The following is a 24,042-nucleotide window of genomic DNA, read 5'->3' on the forward strand; positions in this document are numbered from 1 at the left end:
TGGATCACATTTCAGCCGAGTTACACTATCAAGGCTTGGCAAGGGATGTGAAGCAACAGGAACAAACATACTGTGGGAAGAGTGTGAAATGGTGCAACCACTATGGAGAATTTTTTGCCATTTCTTATGAAAACACACTTATAACTCAGAAATTAAGTTCCTATGCATTAGCCCAAGAAAAATAAAGAGGCATGTCCAAATAAATAGGTTTACACAAATGCTCATAGCAGTTTTATTAATAAAAGCCAAATCTGGAAACCCAAATTTTTATCAACAGGCAATGAACAAAGGTTTGTCCGTACAATAGAACACTACTCAGCAGAGAGATACCCAAACACATAACTACTTGGTTGAGTCTTTACAACATGCCAAAGCAAAATAAATCAAGACACATAGAATTATATACTGTATGGGTCCATTTATGTGAAGCCCTACAAGCGAAACTAATCTACACTGACCCAAAGCAGGTATTTGGGACTAGGGCATGACTAACTGGGAAAGAGCAAAAGGGAACCTGTTTGAATGATAAGAACATTACTTTTCTTTATTCTAATGGTCGTTACACAGGTATATGGTTTCTCAAAACTCTGTACACTTTAAATATGTGTTTTACTGTATGGAAACTAGACGTCAACAAAGTTGATTGAAATGGTCTTGATAATCTCTCTTCTGTACCATTTGTAACATCTCTAGTAATGAGTTTTCCAGAAGATGTACTGTATGCCCCTCTTTATCTCTTACCCCTGAAGGCTTCTAGTGTTGCTGGAATTTAAAAACTCAGAATCTTCCCATAGTGTGTGTGTGTGTGTGGGGGGGGGGGTCATGTAATTTCAAAACTGGCTGTTTTTGTTAATGTTCAGAGAAAAGAAAATCAGAGGCAGCAACTGAAAGTCGGGTAGACCGTTATTGACCGCGTACTACAGCTCCCCAAAGAGATATCTACTGCCCCTCTCCGTATCTACAGATTCCTCTCCCAGGTCATCCTCTTCTCTAGCTGCCATGGCGCTCGCTCTCTCAGTTCTGGGGTCACCTCTTCTGTGAAGCTGGCCCAGATCCTCCACACCAGATCAGTCCCCTCCTTACCTATGCTCCTACACAATGTGGAACTTCTACTTCAGCACTTAACTCTGTGCAATGATCTTTGTCTTCCAAATCAGAATCAACAATTTCATCTGTCTCCCAAGTGTTCAGCCCCGGTCCTTTTAGATCAATACATTTTCAGATAAATGACAAAATGAGCCAGAAAGCAGAGAAAGTGACCATAAGAGATGAGGTCAATTGTGGAACTGCTGAGACAGGAAACCTTGAGCAGTGCACTGGGATTGTGTGCCCTTTGAGTGGATTAGAAAGATACATGGGCAGCCAGGTGAAGACAACACTCCCTGAAAGCAAGGAGACGGTCATGGGTGAGCTCTGAAGGCACAAACATGAGGCGTGCTGGTCTTCCACTAGCTACTGCTTACAACTTCCGAGTTATGGAGAAGCAGAAGACATCAACAGAGCTGAGAGAGAAGATACTTCCAGTAGACCAGCAAATTATACTGTTACAGAACAACAAAACCCCAAAACGTAAACTACAGCAGCACAAGTGAGAAGAGCCAGTGATACACAGATCCAGCTGCGCTTCTTCCTGCACCAGGTGCCACGGACACATGAACCCATCGACTATGACCAAGTCCTTAAGGGATTAGTAGTGTACTAATGAGAGATGGTAGATAAGAACATCATTTTGATACCCCAAAGCAAGTGCAGTGACAGAAGTGCACGCTAGCCCACAAGCACAGAGGAGTAGCTGGCTGAGCCTGACACAGGTCTTGACTCCTGATAAGGAGCGAACCAGGTGTGCGGTGGAAAGCGTTCAGACAGGACAAACAGGAGGCAAGTACGACGTGGGTTAAGCGGGAATGTCAAGCAGTTAGATCTGCTGAGGCGGGAGGCTAAGCAGTGGGAGATGAAACTCCAGAAGCAAAAGGCCTTAGAAAGCAGTTCTGGGAGCTTAGAAATTATCCTAAGGACAACGGGGAACCAACCTGTCGTTTGAAATAACGAAGGTCTTTCTCCAACTTGCCTTTTTGATAGACCGAAATTAACCATGTGATATTCTTTTAAGTATTAAGATTAGATACATAGTTCTGCTTTAAAAAGTATTTTTAACTCGGATGGACTATAACTGTGTGGTAACATGCAGAAAGCTTCTTTAGACCTAGCCCCTCCCCCAGCATTATTCCGGCTCCATCAGGTGTCCAGTCACGTGGCTCTCCTGATGTCACACGTTCGTAGTGGGGAGGACAGCAGCCCAGTGCTGCTGCGCAGTGGTAGGTGACAGCCCAATCTGAAAGCAGCCCTACTGAGGACTTTGGAAAACGCCAACACATCCAAAGTCGCAGCAGTTAGGAGTCATGCTACTCCTTCTAAACATCACTGAGTAGGAGAGTAAATACTTTATAAGTTATCTGTGTGTTCCCCCTGACCTGCAGACTTCTCACCCACATGCATGGCGGTCTTACTCAAGGGAAGTCCCTCTTGGTGAACACCTTGATTATTTTTAAAGTTTGGGGCTGAGCTGAAGTCTTTCCCAAACTGACTACAGTCATAGAGTTTCTCTTCAGTATGAACTTTCTGGTGTTGAAGGAAGTTTGACCTTTGAATAAAGCCTTTCCCACAGTAACTACACACGTAGGGCTTTTCGCCGGTATGAATGATCTGATGCAGAAGCAGCTTGGAGCTCTGAATGAAAGCTTTCCCACAGTCCTTACATTCAAAGGGCCTATCCCCAGTGTGGATTTTCCGGTGTTCAGTGAGGTGGGCTTTCTGGAGAAAAGCTTTCCCACAGTCCTTGCACTCGTACACTCTCTCCCCGGTGTGGATTTTCTGGTGTCGAATAAGGTACGAGCTCAGAAAGAAGGCTTTCCCGCACTCGTTACATTCGTAGAGTCTCTCTCCGGTGTGGATCCTCTGGTGCTGGGTAAAGTTGGATGTCTGGCTGAAGCGCTTCCCACACTCGTTGCACACGTAAGGTCTTTCCCCGGTGTGGATCCTTTGATGTTGAATGAGCTTCGAACTCCGAATAAAGGCTTTCCCACATTGGTTGCATTCAAAGGGCCTCTCTCCGGTGTGGATCCTCTGATGTTCGATGAGGTCGGAGCGGTGACGGAAGGCCTTCCCGCACTCCTTACACTCGTACTGCTTCACCTCTGTGTGGGTCTGGTAATGTCGAACGAGGCTCGAGCTCCTGATGAAGGACTTTCCACACTCGTTACACTCATAAGGCCTTTCTCCCGTGTGGATTCTCTGATGGCGAATGAGCAACGAGCTCTGGCTGAAGCCTTTCCCACACTCCTTGCATTCAAAAGGCCTCTCCCGGGTGTGAACTCGCTGGTGCCGAACCAGGTCTGAGCTGTGATGGAAGGCTCTCCCACACTGCATGCATCGGAATGGTTTTCCTCCTGTATGTGCTCTCTGGTGCTCAGCGAGGTCTGCATAGTGAATGAAGTCCTTTCCACACATGTTGCACACATAGAGTCTTTCTCCAGTGTGCACTCGCTGATGCTCAACAAGGTGAGAGCTCTGGCTGAAGCTTTTCCCACACTGCTCACATCTGTAAGGTTTCTCCCCAGCATGAGAAATCTGATGTCTAACTAGGTCCGAGTTAAATGTGAAGCTTTTGCCACAAATCTCACACTGATGGGCTTCCCCTTCCACAAGCTCTCTCTGGAGAAGGAGGAGGTTTGAGCTTAGAACTGGGCTTTCTCCTGATTTACTGCCCACCCGAGCTGCCTCTCCTGCTTGGATCTTCCAATGGGTAATCGTCACCCCCCTGAAACCACCCTCCTGAGGGGGACAGCTCCCCTCTGGGTTTCCCAAAAGTCCCTCTAATCTGGGTGCAGGGAATGCCCCAGACTCAGAGGCAGGGGGCTCCATCACTGTGAGTGTTTCTGACATGGTCTTGGGCAGATTTCCATCCTCAGAAATTCAGGCTCCAGAGTCACCTTCTTGTCACAAGTTTCCTAGGTCAGAATCTGAAATAAAGGAAAATAAGATCATCTTTTCCCTTTGTCAAGAGACAGGAACCTAGTGGAGCAGGTGGGGGGTAAAACACATTCAAAGAGTGGGAAAGAGGACTATTTCCTCTACCCACACTCTTTACCCCACTGTGCATCTTAGCTACCTACTTGACCCACCTGAGAAGCCTTCTCTGGGGCTCCACCTCCAACACCGAACTACAGGGACAGAGTGGCTGGGTAGTAGATGGGGAGGGATGTGGCTTGGACTCTTAAAAAATTAAGACATATTTCCCAAGAAACAGATGTTCTGATCTTGCCACCTCTTCATTGTCCTCCTTTCCCTCTGTGCCCAGCTTAGATCCCAAGTTCTATAGTGTTGTTTATTTTGGGTTACATACTCTCATCATCCTAACTCCCCCTGCCCTTCCTCTGTCATCCCTGCACGGGAAAACCCCAAGTTGGGTTAAATTCCATTTGCTTCCCATTCTGTGTCTGCATCTATGCCAACTGAGCTCTCTCTACACTTACAATCCTTTGGTTAATGGGGCCCTGAGAGCCACCAGCAATCTCTATACTCCCCTCATTCTCCTAAGAGATCACCCTCCTCTGTCCTCTCTTCCCACCTGTCTAATATTCCCTCCTCCTCTCAGCTGATGCCCTTGTCTATCTCAATGAGAGGACAGAAGAGAGGGTGGGAGCACCAATATTCTCCTACCCAGTCTACCAATCTGTCTGTCTATACCCAAGCCATGGCCTCCCTCCTTACATGTGTTACGCTGTCCTTGATCCAAGTTAGAGTGAACACCTCCATCTGGGCACTGAGACCCATGCCTCCTCATCCACTCAACGGTACCAAGGCTCACCTGCACAAGTCTAGAGCTGGAATGTTCACAGCATTCACATCCACCAAAATAACCAATAAGGGGATGGGCAGATTGAGGAGTACTCCTACCAGGGAATAATACAGAGCAATGCAAAACTGCTATACAAAAGCAAAGGTGAGCTGAAGAAGGTAGGCACCAAAGAGTTCATGTTGCATGTTTCTGTTCACATCAAGTTAAAAAACAGACAAAATCCACAGTGGAGAACTGAGACACTGCTGACCTTCAGGGAGAAGATAAAGACTGGCAGGGAGTACAGGGGCACTGGAGTGCTGGTGATCTATATGGCACTCTGAATCCCACTGGCGTGTCACTGTGGAAAAGCTTGTGCAGTCAGGAGTTATTTAACCTTACAGTTGCTGGGGTGTTGTGCCCAGCTCCCCTGCTCAGAGCTATACCCCAAAATCCCCACCCTGCTGGGAACCACTTGTAGGGAGGACTCTGTCTTTCCCCCTAGGTCTTGTCCCTCCCTGAAGGCCTCCTCTTGGCTGTCCATCACTGTAGGACAATACACCACAAACACAGCAGCAGAAAACAGCACATCTGTCACCTCACACCTCTTAAGGTCTGATGTCCAGCCCAGTGTGACTGGGATCCCTGTTCACACAAGGTGTCGGCCAGGCTAAGGTCACATGTGGAAGTGTTGGGAAACCTGTTCCCAAACTCATTCAGATGCCACTGGAAATCAGTTCCCTACAACTACAGGACTATCCCTGAGTCCTTGCCAGCTGTCTGCTGCTCTCGGCTCCTAGAAACACCTGTATCACCAGGAACAGTGCAAAGAACGCCTGACTTCTCTTCTGCCACCAGCTGCAGAAAACTGCTTTCCAAGGGGATGTATGATTAGGTCAGCCCACCTGGAGAGCCTTGCCACCTTACTTCCCCTAACTGACTTACATCTGCAAAACCCCTCCACGGCAGCTGGGAGGTGTGTGTACCTTAGGGTCCAGGAATTTTGGAGAGCCATCTCAGATGCCTACCATGCCACAGCCAATGTCTGGTCCATTGCAGGAACCGAGAATGCCCTGGCAGCAACTCAAGTGTGATCCCAACCCAAGAGCTCCACTGGGACTGGCCACAGCCTCAGTTCTGACTCCACTGTCCAATACGGCTTTCCTTACAGATGCATCACTGAGACCTCTACACAGCTGACTGCACTTCCAAAGAGTTCCATCCAAGACGAGGCCACACAGGGGCGCCTGGGGGCTCAGTCGATTAAGTGTCTGCCTTCGGCTCAGGTTGTGATCCCAAGGTCCTGGGATCAAGCCCCACATCAGGATCCCTGCTCAGTGGGGAGCCTGCTTCTCCCTCTGCTCCTCCCCCTGCTTGTACTCTTCCCCCTCCTCTGTCAAATAAATAAATAAAATCTTCAAAAAAAAAGATAAGAAGATGATCCTAAACAATTACTTCTTGCCTCAAACTTGCACCAGTGGGAAGCACACCCTGCTGTGCACCCCATGAAGGGATGGCTTCCAGACACATTTCCAGTGTGGCCATCAAGGACAAGAACCTGCCTGTGAGGGGGGGGTACGGCAGCACTGGGAGAAGCTCAGGGAGTGACCAGGTAACACGTGCTCTGTGGCCCCAAGAGAACTCCGTTTCAAAATGGTTTTCTCTTTTACGTGAGCTATAACTTGCATAAAGCACACACATCTTGAACTCCTGTGACACCGGTTTAACCACTCCAGGCCAACACAGAACATTTTTGCCACCCAAAAGGCTCCCCTCCAAGGGCGACCCCTCTTAGTACAGATGAATTCTACCCGTTTAGGATATTTCAGTTAGGACCACCTCCCCAGAGCTTACTTTAAAAAAAATAAAATAAATTTTTCATTTAAATGGAATTATACAACATGTTTCTGTGCCTGCATTTTATTCATCATGTATGATGAATGACCTTTAGGGAGAAGGTCATTTAAACAAAAAGTTTTTATTTATTTATTTGAGCGAAAGAGTACGCGCAGGCACAAACACGGGGGGGGGGGACTCCCAAGCAGACCCTGTGCTGAGTGCGGAGTCCAACTCGGGGGCCCGATCTCACGACCCTGAGATCATGACCTGAGCCTAAATCAAGAGCCAAACTCTTGAGCAACTGAGCCACCCAGGAGCCCCAACATGTACCCATTTTTTGCTGAATGAGAACACACACCATAAACTCACCATCTGCAAGCGCACAGCTCGGTGTGTTCTCAAGTACTCCTGACACTGCGAATCCATCACGACTACCCACTGCCAGAACACGCTCATCCCCCGCAAATATGCACCTGTCAGCACTCCGCCGGCGGAAGTCAACCCCGCAGGCGGCGGAAGTCAACCCCGCAGGCGGCGGAAGCCAACCCGCAGCGGCGGAAGTCAACCCCGCAGGCGGCGGAAGTCAACCCCGCAGGCGGCGGAAGCCAACCCCGCAGGCGGCGGAAGCCAACCCCGCAGGCGGCGGAAGTCAACCCCGCAGGCGGCGGAAGCCAACCCCGCAGGCGGCGGAAGCCAACCCCGCAGGCGGCGGAAGCCAACCCCGCAGGCGGCGGAAGCCAACCCCGCAGCGGCGGAAGTCAATCCCGCAGGCGGCGCACTCTTCCCACTGACCACGGCACGCCACTGCGTGCACAGGTCACCATCTTACTTCCCACGAACACCTGAGCTGTCTGTGGCCTGGGGTGACGGTCAGCGCGGCTGCACACACTGCTGTACTCGTCTCATGGCGGATGAGTCCCCGTTTCTGCTGGGTCCCAGGTCCTGGCACTGCTTCCCTTGCGTGGTCACTTGGTCAGGACACTTCTTCCTTTGGGAAGCAGCACAGCTGTGGGCGGCGACTCTTCCCCTCCCTGGGGGCGAGCTCATATGGTCAGGCTGCTTTCGGTGGGCGCTGGAGACAGCACCGCGCGCGGCCGGCGGGTCCGAGCGGAGAGTCTGACTGTGCGCACCCGCACCGGCCCCGGATGGAAGAGCCACGCCCCACCGCCTGGGCCAGAGGAAGTACTTGGTGTGCGACAGAGAGGCCAGTGCGGTACACGGTGGCCGGCTCAAGACTGCCCAGAATCTGGGCTCCGAGGGACAGGCACACGACCGGAAATGGGAAGGCAAGTGGCCCCCCGGCCAATGACGACCCTTCCTGGAGGCCCCTGAAGAGAGCTGGGACCCCGTGACAGCCCCAGCAATGCGCCGGGAACGGAATGCGCGTGCGCAAGGCCCCCACCTCCGCACACCCCCACGTCGACACCCCGATGAGGCAAAGCAGCCAGGCGGCCCGGAGGCCTGGACAGCCTGAGCCACCCAGGTAGGCAAAGTGGAACCAGAAGTTAACTTTTTTGTTAGAAACACTATTTTGAATCCGTTATGGCGACTTGAATAATGCTCAGGTGATGCTAAGAAGCGGGCTGATTTCTCCGACCGAGGCTCCAGCGATAAAAAAGAAACCGAACCACACAGCAGTGACCGGCAGCAAGGACGAGGCGCTGAGCACAAGCCCGCGGCAGCGTTTCTGCAGCGGCAGACCCGCCTGCTAACCCACCCCCCAGCACAGCCCCCTGGAGCGGCTCAGCGGGGCTCAGCGGAGCTGGGACGCGCCCCAGACCAGGCCTGCTCCTGGCATCCACTGAGGACGGTCTTCAGAGTTAAAGGCTCAACAACTTGGTTTAAAAAAAATCTATTTCTGTTGCTTATAAAAATTACTTTATTTTTTCAAGCTATAAGTAAATTATGCCAATTGAGACAACAGAAACAACAGAAAACCTGAAAAAAGAAAAATAAAAGGAACTTTAACCCCACCGCTAAGATGACCAGTGAACATTCTCCTCTGGTCTTTTTCCTGCGCTAGAATTTTTAGGAAATCAGGACAATCACTCAGTTTTACATCCCGTTTTACTTTTGTATCTTTTCAACCCTTAGCCATTGCAAACGCCAGATACGCACTGTACACACACCTCAAGTAACCAAGTGCAGACGACACAGACAAAACTTACACAACGAGAACCTCCGCCAATTCAACAGGTCACCACTGTTAGCTGCTTCAATACGCGTCCCCCGACACCAGCTTGAACAATACAATTATAACCTAGTAACAGAAATTCGATTTTCAAAAGTAGGAATGGGATCACACTACACTCACCCATCTGCAACCTTTCCCCCGTTTGATATATGTCCTGGCATTCCTCCAGTCCATCCACACAGATGCTGACCTGGTCCCCTGCACCCGGTCACGGCACAGGAGGTCACAGAATCCCTACTCGCATCAGACACTGGAAGGAACACTTGTCCCGGTGCCTCTGCTGTCACGAGGTACTCTGCCCACTTGCCTGACCCTTTCTCCTCCCCAGAGATGGAAGGAGCTGCAGGATGAAAAGTCTGGGAGAGTAACAGGCAGGCAGCACACGACCTGCTCCATGGGGACACACGCTCTGCCCCTCTAAGCCACAGGGTTGGCGGAGTGGCCCCTGAGGGGCCCCAGCAGCTGGCACTTCCTGCGAGCAGGCACCGGGGTCTGTCTAATGCTCTGACCCAGCCTTGCCCGGAAGTGAGGTGGCAGTTGGCCATGTGCCTCATCAGTTCCGAACTCAGGAGAGACAGGGCACTACTTACTAGGGCCCCTCGAACCCCAGCAGGCACAGTGATGAGCAACGGACTCACACAGTCTCACACACTCCTCCAAAGCTTCCAAGGCAGCTGTTCCCTCCATTATTTACTGCACAGATGAGAAAACGGAGACTAAGAGAGACAAGCAATTGTCCAAGATCACTAAACTAGTAAGAGGCAGCAGTAAGGTTCAATCCAGGTCTTCTTTCCTCCAGTGCCCAGCTCCTCAGTGTGGAAGGTTCTTCCCCTTCCCAAGTGTCACCTGTCACTTTTACAAGACCATATGGGGTATTAGAAAAGTAAGCTGATAGTTTAAGCCTTATTTTTCTTAACCAAAAAAGTTTGGGGGCGCCTGGGTGGCTCTGTGGATTAAAGCCTCTACTTTCAGCTTATGTCATGATCTCAGGATCCTGGGATCCAGCCCTGCATTGGGCTCTCTGCTCAGCAGGGAGCCTGCTTCCTCCTCTCCCCCTCCCCTGCCTGCCTCTCTGCCGACTTGTGATCTCTGTCTGTCAAATAAATAAGTAAAAACTTTAAAAAAGAGAGAAAGAAATCAATGAGCATACTTTAATTAAAAAAAAAGAAAAGAAAAAGAAAAAACCTGAATGGAACAACAAAAGGAGGTAAAAACACAACACGCCTGTGACTCTGCAACGTCCTGAGCTACCATGGCCCACCTTTCTGTGGCAACACAAAGACTCTGCTGGATAAACTGTAACGTGAAACTGTAAATAAACAGGTGAGGTTGAGAGAGATGGGGCGATCCTCAGAGTTGGAAACAGAAGTGGGACGCTAACCTAGAGGGGACCCTGTGAGCTGTAGGATGACAAGCGGGGGGCATGCCCTACACAGGCAACAGGAGCTTTTGTCCCGAGTGCTGGTAAAGGACTCACAGGCTGACCCGAGCCCCTGTCTGTGCCTTACAGCCTCAAAGAAGCAGAAAGGTTTCCGAGCTTCACTCTTGGGAATACCCAGAGCATGCGGCACCTGAGGGAGACACAGCCCGGAGCTGCAGGAAGATTTGCCCCTGCTCCCACCCCGGCCCCCGCTCCCGCAGAGTGAAGGGCACTGAGAACCTGGTGTGCACTAGTCACGATGCAAAGTGTCTCGTTTCTCGTGTTCTCACAACTATCCATGATTTGTTAAGGCCAAACCATCTGCTAGATGCGGTCTCCTCCTACCCCGATCCCACCCTAGGGCGCTGTGGTTACTGCTCCCAAGGACACTGCCAGCCTTCTCCTCTCCTGACAGGTCCAGTGTCCTCTCACCAGTCAGCTCCACGGCCATTACCGACAGCTCCTTGAGCCCTTCAATGCCACCGCCAGGTTCCGGGCGGGAGGCTTCCCTGACCACCCCCCTCCCTGGCTCATGCGCGTTGCCTGGGCCTTCTCAGCTCTGCCCTCTCCACATCACCCCCGAGACCTTTCCAGGAGTCCGAAATCCATCGCCATCACCGCCAGAGGCTGGAGCCCTGTGTGCGGGCTCGCGGGAAAACGCGCAGTCCCTCTCCCCAGCTCCCCCTCCATCTGCCCTAAGAGAGGCACTGGGGTCACTGCTGGTCACTGGGGTCACTAACATCCCGTGAGATGCTGCGTGCACAGTAGGGAGAACGGCTCCATCTGTGCGGATCGGGGCAAGGCACACTGAAGCCCGGGACACACGGGCATCTCAGATCCGGGATGGGCAAAAAACACCCATTTCTACCCCTCGTCGACTGGGCCCGGGGGACAAGACGCGCTGCACGGTGGTGGTGAGTCTACACGGTCCGAGGTCCCCGCCTGCCTCCAGGTGACACTCCTGGGGAACCTCAGGCCGAGACTCCCGCCGTGACGCAGCCCGAACGAGAAGGGGTGACAGGTCCCCGACCTGGGCGGACTCAGCCACGGGGACCGACAAGACTTCCAGGGGAGCACGAGCCTTTAGGAAAACCGCCCCGCGCGGCAAACCGCTCTCGCGCCCGGGAACTCTTCGGGCCCGAGGTCCGGAGGCCGCTCTGGTCCTCCCGATTCCGCCCCGCCCCCACCCGAGCGGGCATCGGGGGCGGCGCGGCCTCCCCTCGCGCACCAGGGGCTCCAGACCCCGACCCTCCGCCAGGGCCGTCCGGAGCGCTCCGTCGGGCGCCAGACACAGCCGGCAGGCCCGGGGCGAGCGGCAGCGCTGCCCGCACCGGACTCGTGCCCCCCGCCCCGCGGCTCAGCCCTCGGGCGCTGCGAGCTGCACCGGAGCGACGCCGGGCGCGGGAGCCGGGCGCCCCGCGGGGAGGGTGCGCGTTCGCGGGCGCCGAACGCGTGCGCCCAGGGCGCTCCCTGGGGAGAGAGGGCGCGGGCCGGGGCCGCAGGCCGCGCCCACGACCCCGGCCCGCCCCGACGACTCTGCCGCCGCCGCCCCCGCCCCCGCCCCGCGGCCGGAAGCCAGCCACTCACCCGGACAGCGGCGGCGACACGGCGGCCCGCCGACAAAGCCCGCACCGCCGCCCGCTCGTCGCGGCCGGAAGTCGGCCGAGGCCCCGCCCGAGAGCTTCCGGGGCCGCTCTAGGCGCCCCGGGGCCGGCGGCCTCTCGGTGGTGCGGACTTCCGGGGCCGGCCCCCGCGCTCCGGCGGTGTCCGCGCGGCGTGAGGCCTGCGTAGAGCTGCGCGTGTCGGCGCCGCGGCCGGAGCTCGGGGCCGGGGCCGGGGCCGGGGCGGGGGCGGGGCCTGTCGGGGCGCGGGCGCGGGCTTCCCGCCCTGGGGAGCGCCGGGCCGACCGCCCCTGGGGCCACGGCCTGCCGCTGGCCGTGCGGAAGCCCCCGGAGGCAGCGCGCCGGAGCGGGTGTCGCGTTGGGCCCCGCGGGGCGGGGGCGGCCCGGTCGGGAAGTCCCGCGCGCCCGGCCCCACCTGCGGGGGCGGCGCGGGACCCCTCGGACGGCTCCGCGGCCTGACAGCGGGCGGCGAGCGACGGGGCAGCGCGCGGAGGCCGGAGAGGGAAGGCCCCGCCGTGCGTCCGCGACAGCGCTCGGCGCGGCTCGGGGCGCGCGAGAAGCCCTCGTGGGGCGGGCGCGCCGGTCCCGCGCGGGCGGCTCGCGGCCCTCCTCCTCCAGGGCCGCGCCTCGGTTTCCCGCGTTTGTCGGTGGCGGGAAAGGAGCGCGGGCCCGCGTGCGGCTTTCGCGTCCGAGCGGGGCTTCCTCCCGGCCGGGCCCGCAGACGCGTCGAGCGCGGGCGCTTAGCCTGCTGCCAGGTTTGCTTCTCCGTGGCCGCTGGTTACGCCGCGTCCGCGGGACGGACGTTCCCCCGCATCTTCACCAGCACGGAGTGTCCGGTTTCGGCCGGTCCGAGGGGCGAAGAGCCGCATCCTGGTTTCTGTTTCCAAGTCAGGGACAGGTCATTTGCCAGCCTGCGGTTGCCGCCAGTCAACACATGTGGCGAGTAGTTCTGCCAAATGTATTCTCCCAGGCGAGCCCCGCAGTCCAGCCCTGGAACACCGCGGCCCTCCCCAGGCCGGTGCCTGGGCTCCTCCCGACCCCTCCTGCTGCTGCAAGTCCCGTTGCCCACGGGGCCAAACCTCCATATTCATCATCACGCGAACGGATTAACTCCGACTGAAATGCCCTCGCCCCATTCGTCCACGGGGCTGGTGGTCTTTTTCCTTGTGATCTGGTGGACTTTCTTTTCAGCCTGAATACGGATTACTGGCCAATTACGTATGTTGCGAATGTCTTGCCTTTACCTGCTCACAGACTGACCCGTGCCCCGCACTAACACTCGCGTGCTCAGGCCCCTTTGACTTTTCCTTTGTGATGTGTGCTCTGTCCTGCCCTCTGCCCCAGGACCCTCGTGGTGCTGGCTTTTCTCAGAGAGCCCTAACGTTTTCACTCAACCACCTGGAATTTATTTCTGAATATGATGAGGTGTTGGGGTCTGATTCCGATAGGATGAGCCCATATCGCCATAAAGAGTTAAACAAGCCACCCTTACACACCGCCTTATCGGAGAAGCGTCCCGAAGACTGGTACTGAAGAGAAACGCGTGTGCAACCCTAGGGAGTGGAGGCAGGTGTGGGTAAACTCCGACGTGATGGGTGGTGATAGGTAGGGAGTTACAACATGCTTCGCCCTGATACCTGTGGTCCACAGGGGAGGCCTGCGAAGAGCACCCGCCAACCCTACTTCAGACTCAGAGGGGCTCCTGGCTGGCTCACTCGGTGGAGCTCGTGCCTGGATCTCCATTGTGAATTCTAGCTCCATGTTGGAGGTAGAGAGTAAAAAAAAAAAAGTCTGAGAAATAGGACGGAGTTGAAACCAACGGGTCAGAGCAAAGCTGGCCTCCCCCAACCTTCAGCGCAGGCCTGGGCTGCACCCGTGCTGGCGGCCAGCCAGTGGGAGGCTGGCAGGAACAGCGCCCACCCAGGGTGGGATCTGCAGATGCCGTGAGGGCTGCCCTGACTGGGGCCTCCGGAGATGGTACTGGAGGAAATGCATATGCATTTCCAGCCTACAGAAATGCTTGCTGATTGTCTGGTTTCTCTTCCGGGGGGTGTCTCCCAGGAAGGACTCTGCGGGTGGTGCCCAGGTGCTTGTCACTGTGGGAGGGCCACCTGCCACAGGCTCCTGCGGGAGCTCACAGCCTGGGAATAGACAAGCTCAGTGGTGCTTGAGTCTGGCTGCAGAGAGCTGTTGCCATGAGAACTTGGTGCCAGGTGCCAGGCCACCCAGGCAGACCAGCTGTGTGGCCTCTGCTTAGCTGCGGCTGTCTGCTCCCCCGCCCCCCGGTATGCACACGGGACCCCAAGCCCACATCTGGGTTGTGATGACTGTTACACTAGACCAGTCAGAGCAAGGTTTCTGAAGCGGAACGAAATCTAGCTGGAGTTGGGGAAGGACAGTATTCACAAGGGCTGAGATGCCGGTGCATGGGGACTCACAAGGAACCATTACAGTCAGCATCGCGAAAGGGCCCTGGGCCCCAAGGAGGCGTTCCTGATCCCCCTCACCCTCAGCACACCAGGGAAAGCTTCCTGGAGGAGGAGGCCTCTTATCGATGCCTCAGGGGAGAGAGGACGGCCTCTCTGAGAACATGAGCAAGATCTGGGGCGCCTGGGTGACACCATCGGTGAAGCTTTGCCTTCAGCTCCAGTCATGAACCCAGGATTCTGGGGTGGGGCACCAGGTCGGGCTCCCAGCTCAGCGGGACGGGGGCAGCAGGACGGGGGAAATAGGGGATGGGAATTAAGGACTGCACTCAGCCTGAGAAAAGAAAAAGATGTCAGATCTCCCAAAATTAATCTAAAAGTTTAATGCAATTCCCATCAAAATCTCAAAGAATTTTAGTAGACACAGATAAACTAATATGCACAGGATAGGCCCTAGAATAGCTAAAAAATAATAAATCAATAAACAATAAATCAATCTTGAAGAAGGAGAATAAAGTGAGAGGCTCCTACCTGATACTAAGACCTACTGCATTGCTGTTGTCATCAAGCATGTGTGGCACTGGTGGAGGGACGGAGACTGAGGTCTGTGGAGCTGGATGCAGAGCCACGTCCAGCTGATTTTGATAAATGTACAGAAGAAATGCACTGGAGTTAATAACGGTGTATCAATACTGGCTCACCAATTTAAAAAAGGGGGGGGGAATAGCCAAACTTGGGATTTTTTTGGTTAAAATTTTGGTCAGTTTTATTAACAAGCAACAGCCCCTCTCCAATATCTGCGGGTTCTGCACATTCAAGACTGACCTCATTTTCCACGTGAGACCGCTGTTTGCTCCCTGAGAATCATCCAGTGTATGCGTAGCTCGGCAGGGCCTTCCGGCATCCAAATAAATCTACTTGCTTCAAAGCACTTAGCGTTCCCATCTCGGGTCCAAGGTCGAATGTGATGTGTTTTTCCAAGATGTTTCATCTTTGGGCCGATCCAGAAAATACTGTGTTTGACCTTCTAGTTGTCCTAGAGGATGTGATCATGATCAGTACGACTGAAGTCAGGTCTCCCAAGACATGATACATGGCATCAAAACAAACAAACAAACAAACAAACATGGATTTTTGGCCAAAAATTCTGGCTTGTTCACTTTTCTCCAAGCTTCTCAGCACCAGGGTCACCTTCTTGCCCTCAATAATATTGTAAATCGGGACGCCTGGGTGGCTCAGTGGGTTAAAGCCTCTGCCTTCGGCTCAGGTCATGGTCTCAGGGTCCTGGGATCAAGCCCTGCATCAGGCTCTCTGCTCAGCGGGGAGTCTGCTTCCTCCTCTCTCTCTGCCTGCCTCTCTGCCTACTGGTGATCTCTGTCTGTCAAATAAATAAAAATCTTTAATATAAAAAAAATTGTAAATCAGTGCCTAAAATTGTTTCTTGCTTTATTCCAGTCCTTGCCTTAAGTCAAATGCGTGTTTCACCTAGACCTACATATATACAAATTCAAGAGAATATGAGTTAATATTGCAACATATTCCTCAGCCACTATTGCAAATACTACATTAATTTCTTTGGCACTGCAGATCAAAACAGGAAGAAAAGCAAGAAAATCTGACCTGTAAGGTAATTTTTTGCCTACCGAGTGCCTCTACCACTCACCTTCCCTTGCACAATCCACAGACTTCCAGGCTCCAGACAGAGCCCCTGAAGTGGGAGAAAATACCAGCAAATCACACATCCAGCAAAGGATCTGTATCCAGAATATGTGACAAATTCTCTGAACAAAGAAAGAAAAATAATTTTTTATAAAGATTTTATTTATTTATTTGACAGACAGAGATCACAAGTAGTCAGAGGGGCAGGCAGAGAGAGGAGAAAGCAGGCTCCCCGCTGAGCAGAGAGCCCGATGCGGGGCTCGATCCCAGGACCCTGAGATCATGACCTGAGCTGAAGGCAGAGGCCTCAACTCACTGAGCCACCCAGGCACCCAGAAAAATAATTTAATTAGAACACAAGAGATCTGAACAGACACATCATCGAAAATATAGGGGCTCCTGGGGGGCTCCGTGGGGAAAGGCCTCTGCCTTCAGCTAAGGTCATAATCTCAGGGTCCTGGGATCGAGTCCGGCTTCAGACTCCCTGCCCCATGGGGAGCCTGCTTCCCCCCCTCTCTGCCTGCCGTTCCCCCTGCTTGCGCATGCTCTCTCTTCCTCTCTCTCTCTGACAAATAAATAAAATAAAATAGAAACATGCAAGAGTAATGTTCCAATAAATATGTGATGTTGAGAAAATGAGAAACAAAAATGTTTGTATGACCATGAGGGAGAAAATTCTCACAAAAATGAGCCCAAATGTACACCTGCATCCCAGTGCTTTCTGCATCAATGTCCACAATAGCCGAACTGTGGAAAGAGCCCAGATGTGCACTGACAGATGAATGGATAAGAAGATGTGGTTCATATAGACAATGGAGTATTACTCAGCCATCAGGGGACCAGGGTGGCTCAGTGGGTTAAGCCTCTGCCTTCTGCTCAGGTCATGAGCCCAGGGTCCTGGTGTGGAGTCCACATCGTGCTCTCTGCTCAGCGGGGAGACAGACTCTCCCTCTCCTGTTCCCTCTGCTTGTGGTCTCTCTCTGTCAAATAAATTAATTAAATATTTTTTTAAAAGAATGAAATCTTACCATTTGCAATACACGGATGGAACTAGAGGATATGATGTTAAGCGAAATAAGTCAATCAGAGAAAGACAACTGTCCTACGATTTCACTCATGCAGAATTTAAGAAAGAAAACAGAAGATCACAGGGGAAGGGAGCAAAGTGGAATAAGATGAAATCAGAGAGGGAGACAAACCGTGAGAGGAACTGAACTCTAGGAAGCAAACTGAGGGTTGCCGGAGCGGAGGGACTGGAGACGGGGTGACTGGGTGGTGGGCAGTGCGGAGGGCCCGTGACGAGCGAGCACTGGGGCTGCAGCTCATGCATCTGAACTCTGCGCCTGAAATGAATGATACACCGTGTTAATTCATTGAATTCGAATTAAAAAATTAAAATTTTTATAAAGCCCAGAAGCAATTTTCTGACCGTTCCCGATGGAAGCATCATGGTAGTTACGCAAGCTGCACAGAAACGGAGGTTTTCTCTCCACGACCGCCGCCTTCTGACGCGGGACGGAGGAGACCCCGCAGACGGGCAGGGCGCTGCGCCGGGCGAGGAGTTCGCGTCCAGCGACAACCTTCGCCGCGGCGGGCGGGTCCGGGCCACGCTCCCGCAGCGGGCGGGCGACGGGTGCGACGCGCGGCGCGTCTCCGGGCCCCGCACCGCTTTGGGGTTTACGCGAGATTCCCCGCGCTCCGGCCTCAGCAACGCGCTTTCTCCAAATCGAAGCAAACCCCAAAACGGTAATGACTTAGGAAAGTGTCTACTTTGGCGTTCAGGTCACTCGAATGCAAATCACTGGCACAGTCCGATTCTAACAACGCAATTAGTAACTGGGGAAACCCTCGCCAGAGAAGGAGGTCGTGCCGGGGAGCGCCCGCAGCCCGGGGAGGCGGCCTCGGGGTCACCCCTCCCCCACCCCCGAGCGCCCAGACGCGGGGCTCCAGTGGTGCCAACGCCCAGCTGCGCGGCGAGCTCAAAGGGGTGTGCCCTCGTCGGGTGTGCCCTCGTCGGGGTGTGCCCTCGTCGGGGTGTGCCCTCGTCGGGTGTGCCCTCGTCGGGGTGTGCCCTCGTCGGGTGTGCCCTCGTCGGGGTGTGCCCTCGTCGGGTGTGCCCTCGTCGGGGTGTGCCCTCGTCGGGTGTGCCCTCGTCGGGTGTGCCCTCGTCGGGGTGTGCCCTCCCGCGGGGCGGTGTCCACACCGGAGCGCAGCGCAGCTCGCCCGCCTGAGCAAGGCCGGTTGCCGGGAACTGCTTGCATTTACAGCGAAGGCCCGCGGGTCCAGGGCGACAAGTCACCGGGGGACCCTACGGACCCGGCAGACCCATCACGGTGGCGGGAGAAGGCGAGGGACAGGGCAGGGCTTGTCACCCGGGGACCCGAAGGACCCGTCCGGACTGTGCCCTGGCCGTCGTCATCCCTTCGGCCCCGGCAGCCGGCACCTCAGCCCCTGAGGCCGGCCCACGGACGGCCGCTGTCCCTGGAGCCGCGGACCAGCGCCTGCCGCTCCCCGGTGCTGAGGCTGCGGAGTCTCAGCGTCCCCCACCCTCCGGGGCTGGGAGAACGGAGTCTCCGCCCAGCGCCCGGCGGCAGCCGCGGCGGGACCCGCCCAGCCCGGGCCGAGCCGCGAGAACTACATTTCCCAGATTGCTGCGCGTCCCCAGACTCCACTTCCCAGCAGCGCCCGGGGCGTCCCCGAGGACTTCATTTCCCAGAGTGCGGAGGGCAAGCCCGTAGGTGCCCTCCCGGTCCCGCCCCCTCCACCTGGCAGCCGCACGAGGCTGGAGACTCAAGCCCCTGACGGAAGCCGCTCTCCAGGCGACGGGCAGGTCGCAGGTGAGACGACGCGGGGCTCCGAGGGTCCCCGCACGAAACCCGGCGTGGCGAGCCGGGACCCGGGCCTTGGCTGTTCCGTGACAGCCGGAGAGTCCTGAGGGGTGGCGGGGCTCCGAGGGCGTGGAAGGGGACCCCAGGGCATGGGCGTGGCGTGGGAGGAGTCCTCACCAGCTCCCCAGCCTGCTGCGGGGCTGCCCGCGCGGCCTGGAGCCGCCGATGTCGGGGCAGTGTCCCCTCCCGGCGATGCTGACCATGGGGCCCTGCAGCCGGGTCAGAGCCATCTTGCAGGGACGCGAGCAGATTTTTGGCCCGAGGATAGAGTACTCAAGGGTGGTGGTGCCCTGAGGCCTGTCCGGTTCTGAGCCGGAAGCCCCACTTGCCCAGGAGGAACTTGGCTGGCAAAGTCTCTCCTGGACCAGCTGGCCGCGAGGGTGGGCATTGAACCGCAAACAGGGTGCTGCCCCTTCCTTGCCTGTGGCATGTGAACTTTGGCTGGGAGTAACCTTCATGGCATGGGCCAGGAGCCCCCAAACCCAAGATCGTCGGCCTAACCACGTGTCCGCTCGAGGTGTGCCGACTGTCCTCTTTCTTGGCGCAGTGTGGGTCTTGGGTTGGGCCTGCAGGGCACAGTCTGGGACCAGGCTCTCTTGGTTGGGTGGCAGCACCAAGGCCTCTGTGCAGATCTCGGGCTCCGTAGGGAATGGGGCTGGGAGGGGGAGACTCAGGCTATCTGGGTCTCTGTGGTCCTTATCAGGCCCTCTTTTCTCCCTGTGGTCGGAGGGGCGTGGGGTGGTTCTCATCCTGTTCCACTTGCCACGGGGAACCCTGGGCTAGCCCGTGGATGGTTGCTGTGGGATCCAGTGCTAAGGGGAGTGACCCCAAGCAGGGGCATCTCCAGGGAGTGGGGTTCTGTCTGCCTCCCACCATTTGCCTCCACAGGTGCAGTCAACATGAGTGAGCCTGGAGGGTCAGTCCGAGTGCTAGTGACAGGGGGATCTGGGCTGGTGGGCAGAGCCATCCAAGAGGTGGTAGCAGATGGAGCTGGACTGCCTGGAGAGGACTGGGTGTTCGTCTCCTCCAAGGACGCGGATCTTACGTGAGTGGACCCATCCCTGGAGCAAAGCCTTCAGAACCAGAGCTCCAGGCCAGCCCTGTCCCTGAGCCTGGTAGCCTCATGTCTGGGTCCTTCCTGCCCGGTGGCTGGCCCGGCTTGGGTGTGTGCAGCTCTGCTTCTCAGCAAACATCCTCAAATCTATTCCTGGAAGCTCACGCCCTCATAAGAGCCAGTGCCTGAACCGGCCACTTTCCTGTTTGGCAGCACCTCCTGCCATCAGCCCTGCCTCCAGCCTCCAGTGCCCCAACCCCAGGGTGCTAGTTCCTTCCCTCAGGCCTCCAGAGGCCTCCTCAGGCCTCTGATGGCCTGACTCCTCCCAGGGACGCTGCACAGACCCGAGCCCTGTTTGAAAAGGTCCGGCCCACACATGTCATCCACCTTGCGGCAATGGTGGGGGGCCTGTTCCGGAATATCAAATACAACCTGGACTTCTGGGTGAGTGTGAGGGCCCCATGCAGCACTGGGAACTTCTTGGTTGGCTTCCTATGCTTATGTTTTGGCTCCAGGAAGTCCCTGAAGGTCAATCTTGGCCCAACTGGGTGGGGGCAGTCCGTGTGGAGTCCCCAGTGATCCACATTTGCTTGGCAGGTAGACAGGCAAGCTGGGAGGCCTGTGAGCCCAGTAGGAGAAGTCATGGAGCTGACTGGGGGGCTGGGGGAACCGAGAGAAACAAGTATTTGCTTCTTGACCCTGGTAGGGTTGGTTTCTACCCCTGAGCCCTCTGGGCCTCTAGACCCTCCTGCTCCTGGACTTCTGTGGTCCAGCCGCACTGAACCAGGCCTGCCAAGCCTTCTGGGGTGCAGAGATGTGAGCTGGGCTCTGGGTCTGAGGCATCTGGCCTGGGGGCATGAGGTGTGGAAAGGGCAGGAGGAGAGCAGAGCTCTCTGCCTACAGCCCTGCTCCTGCCAGGCTGTTCCCCTGAGGCTTGACCCCACTAGCTCTGGGCATCTGGTCTTGGTGTGATTCAGCTCTGCATCAGGCAAAGCGATGGCAGAGGCTCGGGTCAGATTCTGCCCAAGGCCCATGTCATGCCAGAGATCTCCCTGTCTCAGTAGCACTCGTCCTAGAAGCCTGCCTGGGTGCCGTCTCTCCCTCTCCTAAAAGTGGTACAAATGCCCAGTTTCCTCCCAGGATCCAGGGAAAGGGGGGGCAGGGGAGGAGTGGGGCTGGCCAAGGCTTCTCTGCTATTGGGTGGTGTGGTTGGGTAGGCTCCTCTGGGGTAAAGGAATGGAGGGACCCCTTCTCCCCATCCTTGCCGCTGGACCAGATTGGGCCTGCCCTCAGCATCTGTGTGGGTGAGGTCCAACCCTGAGCTAGGGGGTGTGGTCCTGTCCTCCCGCGCCCTCCCAGAACCCCAGGGCTGGGGTAGGGATGGGGAGGATGTAGCAGGTTTGGAGGGGCCGTGGTTTCTGGAAGGTCTATGCTGGGAGGTGTTGGCTTGTCCCAGGAAGCGGTTCAGGTGCTGCCCTCGTGGGAGGGACCAGAGTGTGTCCAGCTCTGTCCCCGGAGGGGCAGGTATGGGCTGGAGTCCTGCCTGGAGGGGCTTGAATCTGCCCTGCCCCACCCCCACCCCCCCCACGGCAGAGGAAAAACGTGCACATCAACGACAACGTCCTGCACTCGGCCTTCGAGGTGGGCGTGCGTAAAGTGGTCTCCTGCCTGTCTACCTGTATCTTCCCGGACAAGACCACCTATCCTATCGACGAGACCATGGTGAGGGGCGGGGCCATCGGGGGCGGGGCCAGCAGGGGCGGGGCCAGGAAAGCAAAGGCTTCCCCTGCTCCCCTAGATCCACAATGGGCCGCCGCACAGCAGCAATTTTGGCTACTCCTATGCCAAGAGGATGATCGACGTGCAGAACAGGTCCTCCGCCCACGTGCCCAGCTTGAGACCCGACAGGAAAAGGGAGGAGGGCCCCGTGGGTTCCCCGGGCAGGGCTCGCACCCTTCACGGCCCTCTTCGCTGGGCTTGGGTTTCTGCATCCATGAGGCCAGGGCGGGTGCGGTGGGTCCGCGGTCCCAGGGCAAGGGCCGGAGGAGACGTTGGGACTTCACAGGGCCTACTTCCAGCAGCATGGCTGCACTTTCACCGCTGTCATCCCCACTAACGTCTTTGGGCCCCACGACAACTTCAACATTGAGGACGGCCACGTGCTGCCCGGCCTCATCCACAAGGTGCACCTGGCCAAGAGTGAGTGCCTGCTTGTGAGGCCCCAGGGCCTCAGCTGGGAGGAGGCATGGTGGCTGGCACAGCCCTCCCCAACACCTGCCCCCTCCCTGAATCTACAGGCAGCGGCTCCGCCCTGACGGTCTGGGGCACCGGGAGGCCACGGAGGCAGTTCATCTACTCACGGGTTGGTGTGGGGTGGCGTCTAGCTCTCCTCCCAAGTGTTTCCTGGCTGTGGGAAGGCCATAGCGTGAGGGAGCCTGGGAAAGGAACCGGGGTCCAGGTTGAGCAGTCACAGGTGCTCCCTGGGTCCCTGTAGGCACCTGTCCCTCTGGGTGTCGCCAGGTGTAGCACTGAGCTCAGTGAGAGATGTGACTCTCTGTTGGGGGGAGCTGGCTGAGAGCCACCCAAAGGGAGAGACTTCTGGCCCCAGTGGAGCCCAGGCTGTGCCCTCACCGAGCAGAGCACCTAGGAGGGGTGGCCTTTGGGTCCATGTGGCCGTAACTTGCGGCCTTTGACCCTGTGTGACTTCTAGGACCTGGCCCGGCTCTTTGTTTGGGTCCTGCGGGAGTACAATGAGGTGGAGCCCATCATCCTGTCAGGTGCGTCCCCCTCGGCGCCGCTGCCACTGGGGCAGGGCAGAGCCCATGTTCGTCCTGGGAGCAGCTAGGGTTGGGAATAAGTATCGTGGCGGACTGGGTGACAGCGAGGCCAGGCGGAGGAGGCCTGACCTGGCTGTTGGCCCCTGCCCCCCCCGCCCCCACTCCCCCACAGTGGGCGAGGAGGATGAGGTCTCCATCCAGGAGGCAGCTGAAGCTGTGGTGGAGGCCATGGACTTCCATGGGGAGGTCACCGTATCCTTTGGCTCTGACGCACCCAAGATGGCTCTTCCCCTGGCAGCTGGAGAGGAGGGGTGGTGCTCTGTCCCCAAGGCTCCCCCTGGGAAAGGCAGAAGAGGTTCAAGGGCAGGCTGGGGAAGGATCACCCCTTCTGCTGTGGCCTTGACCAGGCACCTAGTTTGATACAACCAAATCGGATGGGCAGTTTAAGAAGACGGCCAGTAACAGGAAGCTTCGGACCTACCTGCCCAACTTCCGGTTTACACCCTTCAAGCAGGGTGAGCCCCCTGGTCCTCCCACCCATCCCTCGGGACCTCCTGTCCCCTCCTTCCTGGCTTGGGCGTCCCTGCTTCAAGCTGCAGACCCCCTCAGGGTCTGGTGTCCAAACCCTTGTCGGGGAGGCAGGACACAGAAGGGGTAACTGCCTGTGTCGTCGGGGCCTCTGGCCTCCCCCCGTCCTCCAGCGGAGATCAGTGCAGGCCCAGCCCTCACCTGCCTCCACCTGTCTCCTGCCCACTTCTGCAGCTGTGAAGGAGACCTGCGCCTGGTTCACCCAGAACTATGAGCAGGCCCGGAAGTGAAGCGTGGCGTGCGGGTAGGCGCTGGTTGCCGCCGAGGCCTCGGAGACAGATCCTGCGGGAGTGGAGGGCACTGCCTGGCAATCTGGGCCCACCTTCTAGTCCTCTGCCAGGGCGGCTCTGGGCAGCTGTGCAGTGGGGCTGCCGTTCATGTCTGTCCTCAGGGAAACCAAGGGCTGGCCAGGCCCGGCACCTTGCTCCCCAACACCAGTCCTGGGGTCCTGAGTGTGTCCCCTCCTAATCCTGCTCTCCCACTCCCTGGGAGGTAATAAAGTCCATTTTCCCAGGCCTGGTCCCAGCAGCTCTCTGCCACCCCCTCCCACCCTGAGCCAGACTAACCCCAGGCTAACCATTCATCTGCTGACCGCTCAGCCTGCTGGGCCAAGGCGGCTGACTGTCCCTGGAGTAGTAGGGCAGCAGCGGCTGGCAAAGCAGGTGTGCAGGTGAGAAGCAGGCCGGCTGCAGCGGGGAGGTGGTGGCTGGTCAGCTGGTGGGGATGCAGGATAGGGTA

At 56.5% G+C, this 24,042-nt stretch overlaps 2 protein-coding genes and 1 long non-coding RNA gene across 6 annotated transcripts; 1 reads left to right on the top strand and 2 right to left on the bottom strand.

Moving 5' to 3' along the window:
* Positions 1-204: 204 nt before the first annotated feature.
* Positions 205-11,985, bottom strand: ZNF623 (zinc finger protein 623). Of its 2 annotated transcripts, none has more exons than XM_045074191.1 (2): positions 11,878-11,985; positions 205-4,019 (listed from the first exon to the last, which is right to left on the bottom strand). In XM_045074191.1, exon 2 carries the CDS (start codon positions 3,940-3,942, stop codon positions 2,443-2,445), a length of 1,500 nt encoding a protein of 499 aa, XP_044930126.1. In that variant the 5' UTR covers positions 3,943-4,019; positions 11,878-11,985; the 3' UTR covers positions 205-2,442. The 2 variants fall into 2 exon arrangements, with proteins under 2 accessions (XP_044930126.1, XP_012904911.1); XM_013049457.2 differs by lacking the exon at positions 11,878-11,985 and adding an exon at positions 8,845-9,829.
* Positions 11,986-14,698: 2,713 nt separating this feature from the next.
* On the bottom strand, positions 14,699-16,861 carry LOC101681061. Its single transcript, XR_006604941.1, has 4 exons — positions 16,822-16,861; positions 16,002-16,119; positions 15,164-15,374; positions 14,699-14,973 (listed from the first exon to the last, which is right to left on the bottom strand). It is a non-coding gene; the product is annotated as an uncharacterized LOC101681061 (long non-coding RNA).
* A 1,836-nt stretch (positions 16,862-18,697) lies between these two features.
* Positions 18,698-23,819, top strand: GFUS (GDP-L-fucose synthase). 3 transcript variants are annotated; one of them, XM_004779463.3, is made up of 11 exons: positions 18,698-18,834; positions 19,774-19,930; positions 20,269-20,383; positions 21,533-21,661; positions 21,738-21,811; positions 22,005-22,138; positions 22,237-22,301; positions 22,650-22,716; positions 22,889-22,968; positions 23,132-23,231; positions 23,479-23,819. In XM_004779463.3, exons 2-11 carry the CDS (start codon positions 19,785-19,787, stop codon positions 23,532-23,534), a joined length of 966 nt encoding a protein of 321 aa, XP_004779520.2. In that variant the 5' UTR covers positions 18,698-18,834; positions 19,774-19,784; the 3' UTR covers positions 23,535-23,819. The 3 variants fall into 3 exon arrangements, with proteins under 3 accessions (XP_004779520.2, XP_044930141.1, XP_004779521.1); XM_004779464.3 differs by lacking the exon at positions 18,698-18,834 and adding an exon at positions 18,866-19,402; XM_045074206.1 differs by lacking the exons at positions 18,698-18,834; positions 22,889-22,968; positions 23,479-23,819 and adding an exon at positions 18,862-19,402 and having other exon boundaries at positions 23,124-23,231.
* The last annotated feature ends 223 nt before the right edge of the window (positions 23,820-24,042 follow it).

This window comes from Mustela putorius, unplaced genomic scaffold, assembly GCF_011764305.1.
Source record: "Mustela putorius furo isolate JIRA1106 unplaced genomic scaffold, ASM1176430v1.1 tig00537303_pilon_pilon_pilon, whole genome shotgun sequence".
Classification (NCBI taxonomy): Eukaryota; Metazoa; Chordata; class Mammalia; order Carnivora; family Mustelidae; genus Mustela; species Mustela putorius.

Bases quoted from the DNA above. Each gene is read 5' to 3' on its own strand.
- ZNF623 (XM_045074191.1), bottom strand. From the start codon at position 3,942: ATGTCAGAAACACTCACAGTGATGGAGCCCCCTGCCTCTGAGTCTGGG.
- GFUS (XM_004779464.3), top strand. From the start codon at position 19,342: ATGGCATGGGCCAGGAGCCCCCAAACCCAAGATCGTCGGCCTAACCAC. The intron at 21,662-21,737 runs GTGAGGGGCGGG...CTGCTCCCCTAG, and splicing joins ATCCTATCGACGAGACCATG to ATCCACAATGGGCCGCCGCA. The intron at 22,302-22,649 runs GTTGGTGTGGGG...TGTGACTTCTAG, and splicing joins GGCAGTTCATCTACTCACGG to GACCTGGCCCGGCTCTTTGT.